A 13068-nucleotide genomic window follows, 5' to 3' on the forward strand; every position below is an offset into this window, starting at 1 on the left:
GAACTGCCCCCCAGCACTCGAGGTGAGGCTGCCCCAGTGCAGAGCAGAGCAGGACAATCCCCTCCCTTACCCAGCTGGGGATGCTGGGCCTGATGCCCCAGGACACACTTGGCCCTCCAGGCTGACAGAGCACTGCTGGCTCATATTCAGCTTGCCATCCACCAGGACTCCCAGGTCCCTTTCCATGTTAGTGCTTGGAAGTAATTTAAATCAAGCACATTATTGGCATCAATATACAATAATAAAAGGCCAGCAATATGCAGACATTCAGACCTGAACTTATAATTCCTCTCAATCAAAGAGAATCCCAAACCTAAGCAAGAAAAAATCCCCACCATAGGAAAAGAAATATTGATTATTAGAAGAAGAGTCTTAGAGCTGTACAAAGAGTGCATAAAGCTGTAAAGTTGGAAAAGCAGTCTAGATCCCAAACCCTTCCACTGAATTTTTATTCTTTATCTATTACTTGGTGAAGCACTAATTAAGAAGACTTAACAGATTAAAGTTTGAATTGTTTCAATATCAAATAATTCCTTCTATTTTAAATACTCAGGAGATGCTTCATTATAACAACTGGAGATGTCCCATGACTATGAACATCTACACAAGCAGAGAGCCTCATTAGATCAAGATTACAAACATCTAAGTAAAGATTTTTACAAGCCCCTCCACATCAATGTGGAACTGTTCAGTAAGTGAGCCACTTTGTTTTGCTATAAATTTCTATTTACTTGGTGTTTCTGGGTGTTTCCTCATTGTTTTATACTTCATCGTACTAGCATGAGCATGTCACTGTGCCATGGACTGTTGCTAAGTGATCCTCTGCAAACACAAAAGTTCTTGAGACAAAATCATAAACAATTCTGAGAGATTCAATAAATAAAGTTGCAGCACATCAATCCTAAGAAAATTTGTAAGGAATTAAAATTCCCGGTCATCAACAACTATGCTTAGTACTTCTCTTTACTGAAGATGAAGTAAACTCTGTCAGTTCTTCTTTTAAACATTAACTTGATGGTATTCCTGCACCAAAACTTGGCTACAGACTGATATATCTGGGCAGTAACAAAGTAGACCATCAAGACAGCATTTCCATGGACAGATCATTTTTCATGCATGATTATGCTGCATTTGCATTCTGATTCCTTAAACAAAAAGGCAGCATAGCATTACTTCAAAATCATTTTTGCAGTAAGCAGAGTTAGGCTGTACCCCCTCCAGGAGTCTTGGACAGTAGTTATAAAAAACAGCCCTCCAAAACTGGGTATATTCAGATTTATGGAAAAGGCAAAAGCAGTCAGATTCACTGCTTTGAAAAGAACACATCAATAGTGTCAAAGAGCCATGAGCTATAAAAACACCAAGAGACCCTTTACTAGCTGCTAAGAAAGTACAGCACACTTGACAATAATCTCCACTAACTCAGGACTACCACAGCTCCTAGGATGTGACCACATAAGAACAAGACCCATGTGGTTTAAGGACAGTGGGCTGCCCATGCCTGCCTGTGGTTTGAACTCACTCCCTCCAAACTGAGCAAGATGCTCTTCACCTGCAGCATTAGTGCTTCTAGTTGGTGTTTCACTGGGACTACAGTTGGGTAAAGCAATCTCTCTTCCATTCCTGCCTGGAGAGACACTCCTTGCACACAAGGGGATTTAGTGGTTGGCAGTGCAGAGACATAGTAAGCAAAGCCAGGAGTGTGGTGAAAACAGGTTTAAATGATGCTTTCAGCAAGTCTTTCTTGTGTCTAAGTCAGCACTTTGCCACTTCAGAAGAAAGGACCTTGACAAGGGAGAAGTTGAAGAGACAGCTGAAAAAAGCAATTCCACTTGCCTTCTAAGCTTCCACTACACCAACTACCTACTGCCCATCAGGGTACCTCACCAGCCTCCTTCCTTGTGTTACTTTGAAGTCAAACCTACTCTATACTAATACAGAAGTAAATATAATCCACTGAGCTGCTGTACAAAGGGCTGGCTGCACTAAACTTTACTAGTAAAAAGACTTTATACCAAGAGGCCTTTAAGAGGCACTGCATAGACTGAACATGCCACAGCACAAGCAGCAGCACTGTCCTGGTCCCTGAGGGTGCTGTACCTGCTCAGGCACAGCATAATCACACCTATGTGGCACACAGTGCTCACAGAGCCAGCCCAGCTTCTGCGTGCATCCACTTCTGCACACTCACTCGATGCCTTGAAAAGGCGGACCTACAACAGAGGCTAGACAGAGTTATGGAATAAAGTAGGTAAAAAAATCAGAATTTTGGAAGCACAGAAAAAGTAGAAATGTGTTGATTTAACTGTACAAGCAGGTTGAAGAAGCTAAGAAGAGACCCAGCAGGCAGCTACTTTGAAGAAAAGCAATCACAGCATTTATCAAAAGAAAGCAGAGAACTTGAGCATTCCACACACCTGTGAGACAAGATCGACCACCAGGGTGCAGTTTCCTCACCCAACAGGAACTGAAAGCAGTGTGAGAACATGGCCCTTTACTGGTAGCAAAAAGGTCCTCTGGCCAGTGGAGGTCATCAACTCTAACATGCCCTTTATGGCTCAGAAGTGGAAAAACTATCAGGAACAGGGACCAGTGGAAGGATCTGTCATTAGCAGGGCACAAGAGCTATCTCCACCTCCTTTTTAGTCACTTACTTCACTGATAACCAGCTAACCAGCTATTAAGTCCTGCATGGCATGTAAGTCATCACAACAGGCTCATGAACTCAGTTTCAAACTGCTTTGTACTTAAAAAGTTGTGTTTCCCTCTTTATAGCTGCCGCTCTTTTTTCAGCCACTTAAAGGTTGTTATCATAAAGGAAAGGGTATTACAAAATAAGCTCATCTAGGCCACAGGGAAGAACATTTTCCAAGCTAACCTAAAGGGCAAAAGACCGCTCTGCAATCAACATAAATTCTGTACAGAAAGCAGTCAGCCTGTTCTCTAATCTTGCCATCAGCAAGGAGAGGAACAGTTTAACACTGGCCATGCCACTGAGGTTACAGGACACTGCAGCTGTGCAATGAAGCTTCTTGTACAAGAAAACTATTTCAGATGCACTTAGACCTTTGAGTAAAGGAAGCTCTTAGCTCCAATCAACAAAATATGACAAAAACAAAGCTAAAAAGCTTCTCAGATTGCAAAGTCAGCCAAAAATTCCTCTACAACAGTTGTTTTCCTTACATTTCAGTCTTTTACAGTATTAGCTCAGTCCCAATGGCATCTTTTCCATCCCATGCTGGGATGATTCTGTCAAAACACTGTAAATAACTTCTCTTCATTTTGGCAAGGTACCAGGAGGAGGAGGAATAGTTTTTTTGTAAAAAAGCCCTCACTAACTACTGAATGCTCACCTTAAAACACATACTCTAACAAGGACACTATGTATAAGTTAACATGTATAACAATGTTATACATTGTTATAAATATAACATTATAACATAATATATATAACATATAAATATAACAATAAATTTAAATTAAACATGATCTTATTCAAGGAAACATGCCAAGTGGGAAATTAAATGAGTCAACTATAAATTACTGAAGGAAGCTCATATTGAAAAATTGATCAGTGAATTCTAGTAAGACACTGAACTATCAAGGATCTTAAAATAGCAACCAAAACCAGGGTAAGCTAAGTCCATTGCTCAGCAATGACAGAAGCATTTTATGGGTTTGTACATAGGTGTAGTTCCTGCTCTCCCACCCATAAGCTCTGCTGTGCCAGTTTTCAAAGCAGCACCACTCTCAATTTGATCTTTTTCCTTTAAATCATGACTGAAATGTGAGATACCTTTCTGACTGGTTAGCTGACAGCATTGCCTTAGGATCCTACAAGCTGACAAGCAAACTTCAACCAAAAGCATAGCGAACAAATTCTCTTGACAGGCTTTTATTCACCTATAATATGGGCAAAAAATAATTCTTTTGACTCCTTTTGACAAAAATAATCTTAACATAAGAAAAGAACCATTAAAGTAAAATGTACTATGGCATCACCATTTCAGCAATGAATCTGCACACTGAAGTCAGGCTGGGTTTGGTGTGTTTTTAAGGCACAGCTGAGACACAGAAAGCACACGTGGAGCCTCCTGGGAACAAAGTCTCCCTGCTCTGTGGGCAGGTGAGCTGAGGAGAAGCAGCAGAGCACAAACTGTGCCTCCCATGAGCAAAGCTGCCTCTCAGAACTGCACAAAGCTGGATGGCTTTTGTGGCTCCTCTGGCTTTGGGATTTATACACTTTCATTACTATGTCAGTAGCACACTGTCTTTAAGTTTCTCCCCTGAAGAAGGAGCAACAGAGAGACTCACAGGAACCTGCAGGAGAAAGCTTCTCTCCAGGTCACCCCCAGCCTATGGGAATAAAGTTAACTCTTGCCCTCAACCTTCTCTTTGAAAAGAGCTTTCCAAAAGTAAGGTCTACCTCCATTAGGTACTAAGGGACTGTTTAGGGCAGATCAATGCCCTTAGGTATCCAATGATATTCAAATCCATTTGTTAAGTGTGGTTGTCCACCCTTGCTCCTGGCATAGCCAGTAGAAAACCACACTGATCTCGTTTAGAAAGCTACAGCAGCAAACTCCTTTGTGACAAGTCATATGAGTGAAAGGGTTGAAAAAAATAAAAATAAATTTAAAAATTAACATCCTAGAGCTCTGTGACCTTATGTTAAAGAAACACACATCTGGGATAAACCAATTCTACCTCACTTTGGAGAAACTATGCTCAATCATCTAAATTTCTCCGGGTAATCTCCTGTCTTCCTCAAATGAAACCCTAGATTCAACAATTTCCACCCTACATTATTAATTGCACTGCTTTTGGTACCATGCAAAATTACCATTAGCAGTAAATTTTACTGAAAAATTGAGAGTCATTAAAAATAAACTGTCAAGAAGTCCAGAAGTATTTTCCATCAAAAGGTCAATATTAGAGCCACTTCCATGGCTGACTCCTTTTCCTCTTCACCAAAAACCAAGTTATTTTCAAACCACCATAGAGATATTGCAAAGTAACAACCAAAGGCACAGAAAACCCCTATAACATATGCAGAAACTCCTTCTGTCCAATCTCTACTTTTAGACATACAGCAAAGCGGTCTACACCTTTGCAAAAAGAAATTAAAAGAAAAACCAAGTGTATTGCTTTCTCCAGAAATGCAGAATTAAAGTGAAAAAAAAAAAAACTTATTCTAGCAAAAGACATCATCCTTAAAACACAGTGCCCCTTGGAGAGAAAAAAAGGGGATGGGGCAGAAGTTCAGCTGTCCTAGTTAAGTTGAAGCCACTCTTCTGTCTTCTGCTGTATTTCCTAAAGGCAATGAAGTTGAGGAAAACATTTCCAGTTTTGGCTGTATTTGATTGCGCTCTGTTTTATATAGAGGCAGCTTAAGTACATGCATTAGGAGATTCTCTAGCTTAAGGCTAAAGACCAAATACAGAAAAACCTAAGAAACTTTAGGGCTTATGTCTTTAAGCATCAGGTTTTGTTGGAACCATTCACTCTTGCAACATTAATATGTTTATCCCCTTTAATTGTGAAGTGCCAGAAGACTAAACAAGCATGCAATATTTTCAGATATAATTATCTCAGGCCACAGATCAAAGGAGTAAGTCTTGCAGAAGCTGGAGAAAGAAGAGTCAACATACACTGAAAAGACTTCCTCAAGCTCCACTGAACTTCTGCAGCTCAGATCTACCAGCACCCTCACTGAGGAGGACAGGCACACACACAGCCTCCTCCACTGTTCTGATGATGTTCTCTCTATAAAGTTTCTGTTGGAAGCAACCAGGTCTGAGCTACAGTGGGTATATGAGTCATGGCTCCTAAAAAACATCTCTGTGGAACCAAACCCCAGGACTGAAGGCAAGGTTTCAACTGCTGTGACAGGAATAAGCTTGCAACTCTGACAGAGCAGAGAACTGCATGACTTCACCCCCAAAACATACAAAGGACAGGGCATTCATCTGGGAGAGTACAGAGTCAGAGGTACAGTCACACTTGTCATGGTATCATATTAACTCCCCATCCTTCCTACTCCAAGAAAAAACTTCAGAAAAGGTCAAAAGAGCTACATGCATATTTGTACTTCAACACTGACTGTGCAGTTTCAGCAAAACAAATGAGACAGGGTGGTTTTAAAATGAGGCATTTCCTGAATCATGTGCCTCTGAACACACTCCATGTGCCTGTTTTGATACCATATCACAACACCTGCATCCAGTGAGACAAATAATTTTATTGTTTAATGCAGACTCAAAGCCAAGTCTTTGCTAGCCAACAGGCACTTGCAATAATCATGATTCAAAAAAGCACTGTCTAACAGTGATTTTGTGCAAAGACTGGGACTGTAGGCTCCAAAAATAGGCAAATAGTTTTACAAGCCAGCATTTGTTTGAGGGTCTTACTTTATCCATACCATTTCTTGATGAGGGATTTATGAAGCTTTGGAAGAAGTATGTGGGAAGACCTAGGCTAATGACAGAATGAATATTATACAGCAGTCTTCAGAAATTAACAGCCCTGTTTTCCTTCACACACTCATTTGTCTTTAAATCTACCCATTTACATATCTGAAAGTAACTTAAATAGCATTCCACTATGTGGAATATTAACTTTGTTAGGAAACAGAGGCAGAATCTGTAAGGGACTTGCCTAAAGTGCCTGCAGTAAGTGACAAAGCAAGGCAATTCCCCACTGCAATTTCAATCCCATTACAGCCACCAAAATCTTGGGGAGAGGTCCCACAGGGACTGGACTTCCACTCAGGACTTCCCAGCTCCCTGCCTTTAGCACTGTTAGGAATCACTGCCTCATCACTACATACCAAGGAGCAGGGGGAAGGCAAAGGCACTGGGTAGAGCTGGCTCCATAGGCCAGAACAGTACAAGCTCCAACCTGACAGCCATTCATTATGCATTAGTTACACATTTCTAAATCTTAGCACTGTTTTCACATACACAGGTGTTGTTTGCAACTGACTGCAGAACCCACTGGGATTCGCCATCAAAAAAAGCAGTCAAACCAGTCAGTAAGAGACTCTCTCTGGGACACAAAAATTTCTTCATGGTTCTCTCTCTCACTCACCAAAAGTGAAAATAAATGGAATTTGATTTGTTTGGCTTACTCTGACTAATTTTTAGGAATAAGTGTTTGTTGTCCATTTGATCTGCTTAATCCACACGGTGAGAATGTTCCATAGCTTTCTCTCCCTTCCCTGCCCAAACAGATGTGTATTTATTATTCTTCCCCAGTGGACCAGAAGGGCCCATGCTGTACCTCAGTGACGAGCGTGCTGATGCAATGTAAAGCACTGTGCCAAGGTCATCTCTCCCTGCACTGGAACCTGTGCTGCATTCCTGCTGGGTAATGCTGCTGCTCAGCTGCCACAAAGGTCTCACACAGAAGGATCTCCCCTACTGAGAAGGATTGGGGGAGGATTCTGCCTGGGATTTGTTCTTCCACATTTCTGCTGTTTCTGGGTTCAAATTGGGATTAATGCACTTTTTTGGAAGATCCTACTTTGTGTGCTTAGCACACCCTTTGTAGCACTGACACTAAGAAGTATGAGGAGCTTTCCAAGATTTTAAGCAGTGTCCCCCCACCATCAAACACATGCAAAGTACATAACACAATTCAGACTGGGAAGGGCTGGAGAGCCTCTATAGCATCACTTCCAAAAATGCACCAAAGGCAAAGCAGGCTGCCATTCTCAGGAAAACAGGGACTGACTTTACTGAAGGCCTGGCATGCATGTAAAAATAAACTTTCTTCTCCCAGTGCTAGAGGGCCAACCCTCCAACATCTCAACAACCTTGCTTGCTTTGGAAGCTTTCCAGTTACATCTTTCTGTACGTGCTACCAAATATATATTTTACAAGCTCATTTTCTTGGTTAGAACACTGCTGTTTCAAGCTTATTCCATTAATATTTCATGTGAAAATAAACCTCTCCTAATTTCTAGAAAACAACAGATCCCTGGCAACAAATAGTAGAAACCACTGTCATTAGTTTTTCACTTTGATTGAAGAATTAAATAGTGGCACCCTGAATTCTCCTTTGCAGGCTTCAAGAAAACCCATGTCTCAAAGGACAGTCTTCTCCAAAATAAAAGATTTCAAATATCTCTATTCCCAGAAAGTTGAGGGAAAAACAAGACAGCAGTTGAGACCATTGTAATTACTATAATCAGCTGCTCCACATCAGAAAACATGCTCTCCTTCATATCCCTCTGCTATTAAAAAGCATGCATTTTGAAATACAACTAATCCCACTTTTATAGACAACTGACTAGAACATCCTTCTAAGATAGAAGAGCACTAGTGTTCATTTGATCCAAAATCATCCACCCCAAAATAGGGAATCTTCACTGTTTTAGAATTCAAAAATGTGAGCAAGAGCTCAAGGAAAGTTTGGGTGTGGAAGTGCTTGAAACTGCTTTGAAGTCACGAGAAATACGAAGGCTCCAAACTCAGTCACACAAAAGCCAGACTGGCAATTTGTCAGAAGCCAAAGGGCTGCAGCTAATTATTCTGGTTTTGCATAGCTTGTGAAACAAAAATAAATGCATGTCTCTATCAGAGGTACTTGTGATGATTTCCACTCCAGTGCACATGTTTTCACTCTTACATTCTTCAAACTAAGCCAACAGATTTTTCCTGAAAAACAAGATAGATGTTTTTTCTCTCCCTTACCAGAGCACAGTCATAAGAAACTGGCTACTTTACTAGCTAAAGAAGAACCAACAATTTTCAATCCTAAATTTTGCCCTCCACTAATTTGAGTGATGGAGGGCTGGAAATTGAACAAGGTATGAAGACACTATATAAAACCCTTATTTGTAGATATCATTACATAAAATAGCTTTTTTTAATGATAAACACCTCATCAGCCATCCACTGCAGCTTCATAAGCAGTCTTCCCCTTGAAACAGTGATGAATTGATTAAGAAATGCTTCCGTTTAAGCATTTTCTGGCAAGTCACCCCAATGCCAGCACAAGAGCTGTTCTGCCTCAGCCTTGCCAGCTGCTGCCTGCCTAGCAACTGCCTGCAGGCCATGGCAGATGGGCTCTGGTCATGTCTGTCACCTGCTCAGGGCATCTCTACCCTTCTCTGGCCACCAGCTCAAGTCACACCAGCTGAGCAGGCAGCTGTGAATGGTGGGAAGAGCCAGTAAGAAAGGAGAGGGTTTGGAACTGCCACAGGAACCACAAGAGCATTTCATTCAGAATACTTTAAATCCAGAACACTTTAATAAAGCTGCCTTTCACTGGAAGAAAGCCAGCAGCCCCAGCCCTGCTGACCACCTTTCATTGCTCCTGCCTTCGTGCCCACACAACAGCACAAGCCAGTGGCCCCACAGCCCTTCCCAGAGAGCTGCAGCTGAAATTTCTGCAGCACAGATTGCAGCACAGACCCCAGCAGCACTGGGGCTGGAACTGCAACAGGTTCCCTGGGAGAAATGGGACACATCCCTCAGTCTCTCCTGCAAAACCAGAACAAGAGTGCTTCCTCACCAACAAGTAAGCACTAATTCAAAAAGCTCCCTGATACTCAAGTGATCCCTGCTTTTAAAAAAATAAGTAAATGCCCCATAATAAGGTGAGAGAGGCAGCACAGTATTCTGTCAAGAGCCCACCTTGAAAAGCTAGTAAATTGCTTTTTTGTTTTTTTTCCTTGTAATATAACACTGGTTTATGGCTGCCCCACTGACTTGGATTTAAGCTGCAGAAAGCAAACCTAGATCCTAGAACATTGCCAGATTCTAAGGATGCTTCTACTCAGAGTTTTGCTATGTCCACCAGAAAAACAAATTAGTTAATCCTATTCAGGCTCCCAAATGTTTGGGTACAGGCTCAGACTCATATTGTCTTTGGAAAGTTGATAACCTTGAAAGCTTTTTATTTAATTAATCTACTGTACCATCTTCTAAGCCAGCTAGCTTGGTGGATGTTACTCAGTTGTACTATATAATGTTGCACATTTCAGCTCTTGCACCTTGACTTCACAGTGAATTTTTATGTTAGAAAATAATCAGTATTTCTAAAAAACCCCAATTATTTATCACCACACAAGCTGAGATGCTTTCTGTTTGTTTTCAATGTGATGCTTTAATTAAGGTCTTACTGCTAGATAAAGGAGAATACCTGCTTAGCATCCCACTGCCACTCTTGTTTTATTTTTCTTTGGAGGATGTGCATGTCTCCCCACTCAATAAAAATAGAAACCTGGAACCACTCTCTCTGCTGAAAGTGGAAGGGTGAGAGAAGACAAAACACAAAACCTGAACACAAGTCATGAAATGTTAATTGCGGTCTAGCAGCAGCTCAGTCAATCTATAAAGCACAATTTGCTCTAAGAAAGCAAAATAAAAGAATTTAATCTGTCTAGCCAAAGAAGAGAGGACTATCCTAAATCCTCCCTGCATGAGGGAAACAGAAGTCACACAGATGCTTATTTGAAGACTTCCAAGACTTTGCTTTAGTAGTAGAAAATCCTTTCCTGCTCCTGTGAAACCTCTTTGGAAAAGAATAATTTGATGTACGTTCACAGAAGTCAGCACATACCAGTCCCTCATGCTTTGCTCTCTAGAAGCCAGTAACTAAACCTCACCTTCCAACTCACTACTTCTTACTGGAAAGCAAGTCTACTTCAGAAAAATTCTGAATTTATGTAAAAAAGAAATCAGGTAAACATCCTGTGTATGTTGAGTTTTGATTTACATGCTTACTGTCAGACCTAAGAGCTGGTTTCTCTCTAACAGGACAGGTTCTTTAAAGGAGAATGGGAAGCAAATCAAAGAAATGCTGCAGCTGCTTGACACAGGAAGACAATATTCCCTGTCAAATAAACCTTGTGCACCAGATGGACATCAAGACAATCCTTCATCTGGAAGCAGGGCTAGGGGGACAGGTTATGCAAGGTGCTTCAAGCAAAAGTTTCTAGCAATAAGGGATGAGCCAAGAGCCCGTTCCTGATACCTTCCCTACTGGCTGAAGCACATTGGGTTATATGCAGCAACATGCAAGTGATAGGCAAAGGGTGATCACACACTTCAATACATCCTGTTCCAGCAGAGCAGCAGGCACCAGGGATTGAGGTATGCCTTTGGGGCACAAATTCCCACTATAGATCAGTCTGACATCTCAACCACACTGTCAAATATGAGATGATAAATTATGAGAGCATAAAGCATTTTTATGGGGACAAACTCCTGTCTAGTTCTGTCCAAATGTTTCCCAAAATGCTATTACAATAAATAAATACTTTCCAATAATTTCGTAGCCATTAAGCTACACAAACCTATGGAAAGATAATAACTTTAATCCATGAGGTAAAATGGAATCTGCCCTCTGCTCAACTAATGGATGCATCACTGAATTCATCTCACAAGCCCCTTGCTGCATAAATGTACAGTGCAGGTGCAAGGCACACATAACATGCAGGCATTGGACTGTAATACACTGAGGTATTAAATAATAATGTCCCCTAGACAGTGACACAAATATGGGCTAGCTTTCTCCCTGCGCTCCTGATCGAGCTGTGCTTTGTAAATGCTGGTTTGTTTTTATCAATCTGGTAATGCCATTATCAAAACTGATGAAAGAAACTGCCCTTTAGCTCTAAGCAACAGGAGGTACAGGAAAGGAAGATGATGCAGCAGTGGTGATAGGTTAAACACAGCCAGTAAAGTACGTGCCCTTTATCCTTCTAACACAATGCAGTTCTCTGACAACCACTCATGACTGAAAGACATACTCTCCATTTTAACTAGCAATGAGAAGTTTTTAAGTCTTTTCTGACAGTGGATTCTTTAAAATAACATGGCCTGGTATTTCAATTTATTTTGTGTTAAGTGCTTTTCTCCTGCTCCCTGCTGGTGTTGGGAAGCACCTCTCACATGGATTTCAGAGCAACCTTAATTACCCAAGGCTAACATACCATTTTCCTCCTCTCTTTTCTATTGCTGCTATTGAGGCAGTGAGGAACTCACCACTTCAGAGTTCAAAATGAGCACGAGGTAAGTATCAGCAAGAGTGAAACCTATGACATACAGTTCTTCTAAGCACACAAAATAAGCCAGAAAGGAGGAGCATGCTTCCCCTTCACCTTCTAGAGCTTATAGTGCTCTATGTTACAGCTGACATGTAACATAATTCCTTTCACAAGCTGACACCATCCTTTAAGTAACATCTTGTGTGAAATATGACCATTCAGAGCTGGGAAAGAACAAATGTAGTCAACACCTGAACTTATCTGTAGAAGGGCCACAACTTGAAAGCACTTTAGTATCATTTCTCTGCTCATTCGGTTACAAGATCATTGCTTCTGCCATAGCTTTCTTTTTTCAAAGGGCAAATCCTGTTTCTGTTAATTGTATTCTGTGAATGCAATTAAAAGACTAACATCACCTAATCAACTATCAGAACTTATTAATTGACAGACACAAGAAAAGCCTAACTGCATTACCACTTTCACTAGGGCACCTATTAAGCTGGACTGCATGTGGGTTCAACACAGGCTTCATAAAAGGGGAATCCTGTCTATCCAAAAGCAGTATCTGTCATAAAGAACTGAATGGAAAGAAAAATCATTAAGCCCAGGTCATATTGGCATCCAAACGACAGCATTTAAAATCAGTAAGCCTTCTTTACAAGAAAATAGAACCTTTACTCACCTGCACTACTTCTACGCCTCTTTTCCTGAAAAAAGAAAAAAAAAAGGAAATGTTAGTGTTGGAAATGTGGGGAAAATGTAAAAACAAAAACTAATGGAAAAGCACTGCTTCATACTAGAATGCAAACAATAAAAATCTGCACTAACAACCTGATTCAAATTCAGGAAAGCACTTGTTCAGTTTCATTCCCTGTCTAGGAAGCACTTTGGCAGATTCTGACTCATGTCCCCAGAAGTAAGGCAAGATGAATACTAAGCAGCTGCAGTGCTGGGACTGACAGGGCTGTTAGGTGAGCACAGGTAGGAAGTGGCTGATATTACAGAGGAAGCATCTCGGTTTTAATTAGATCTAGTTTGCTTTTCATTTCTCATCTGCCCTCAGAGTGTGC

At 41.0% G+C, this 13068-nt stretch overlaps 1 protein-coding gene across 2 annotated transcripts in view; it reads right to left on the minus strand.

Moving 5' to 3' along the window:
• Positions 1-13068, minus strand: part of ITPK1 (inositol-tetrakisphosphate 1-kinase) — a 151227-nt gene that overhangs the window by 91019 nt on the left and 47140 nt on the right. For both annotated transcript variants that reach the window (XM_058807929.1, XM_058807928.1), the window contains one exon: positions 12681-12705. In XM_058807929.1, coding sequence (XP_058663912.1) covers positions 12681-12705 — 25 coding nt within the window. The remainder of the gene's footprint in view (positions 1-12680; positions 12706-13068) is intronic.

The sequence above is a fragment of the Ammospiza caudacuta genome, chromosome 6 (assembly GCF_027887145.1).
Source record: "Ammospiza caudacuta isolate bAmmCau1 chromosome 6, bAmmCau1.pri, whole genome shotgun sequence".
Lineage (NCBI taxonomy): Eukaryota > Metazoa > Chordata > Aves > Passeriformes > Passerellidae > Ammospiza > Ammospiza caudacuta.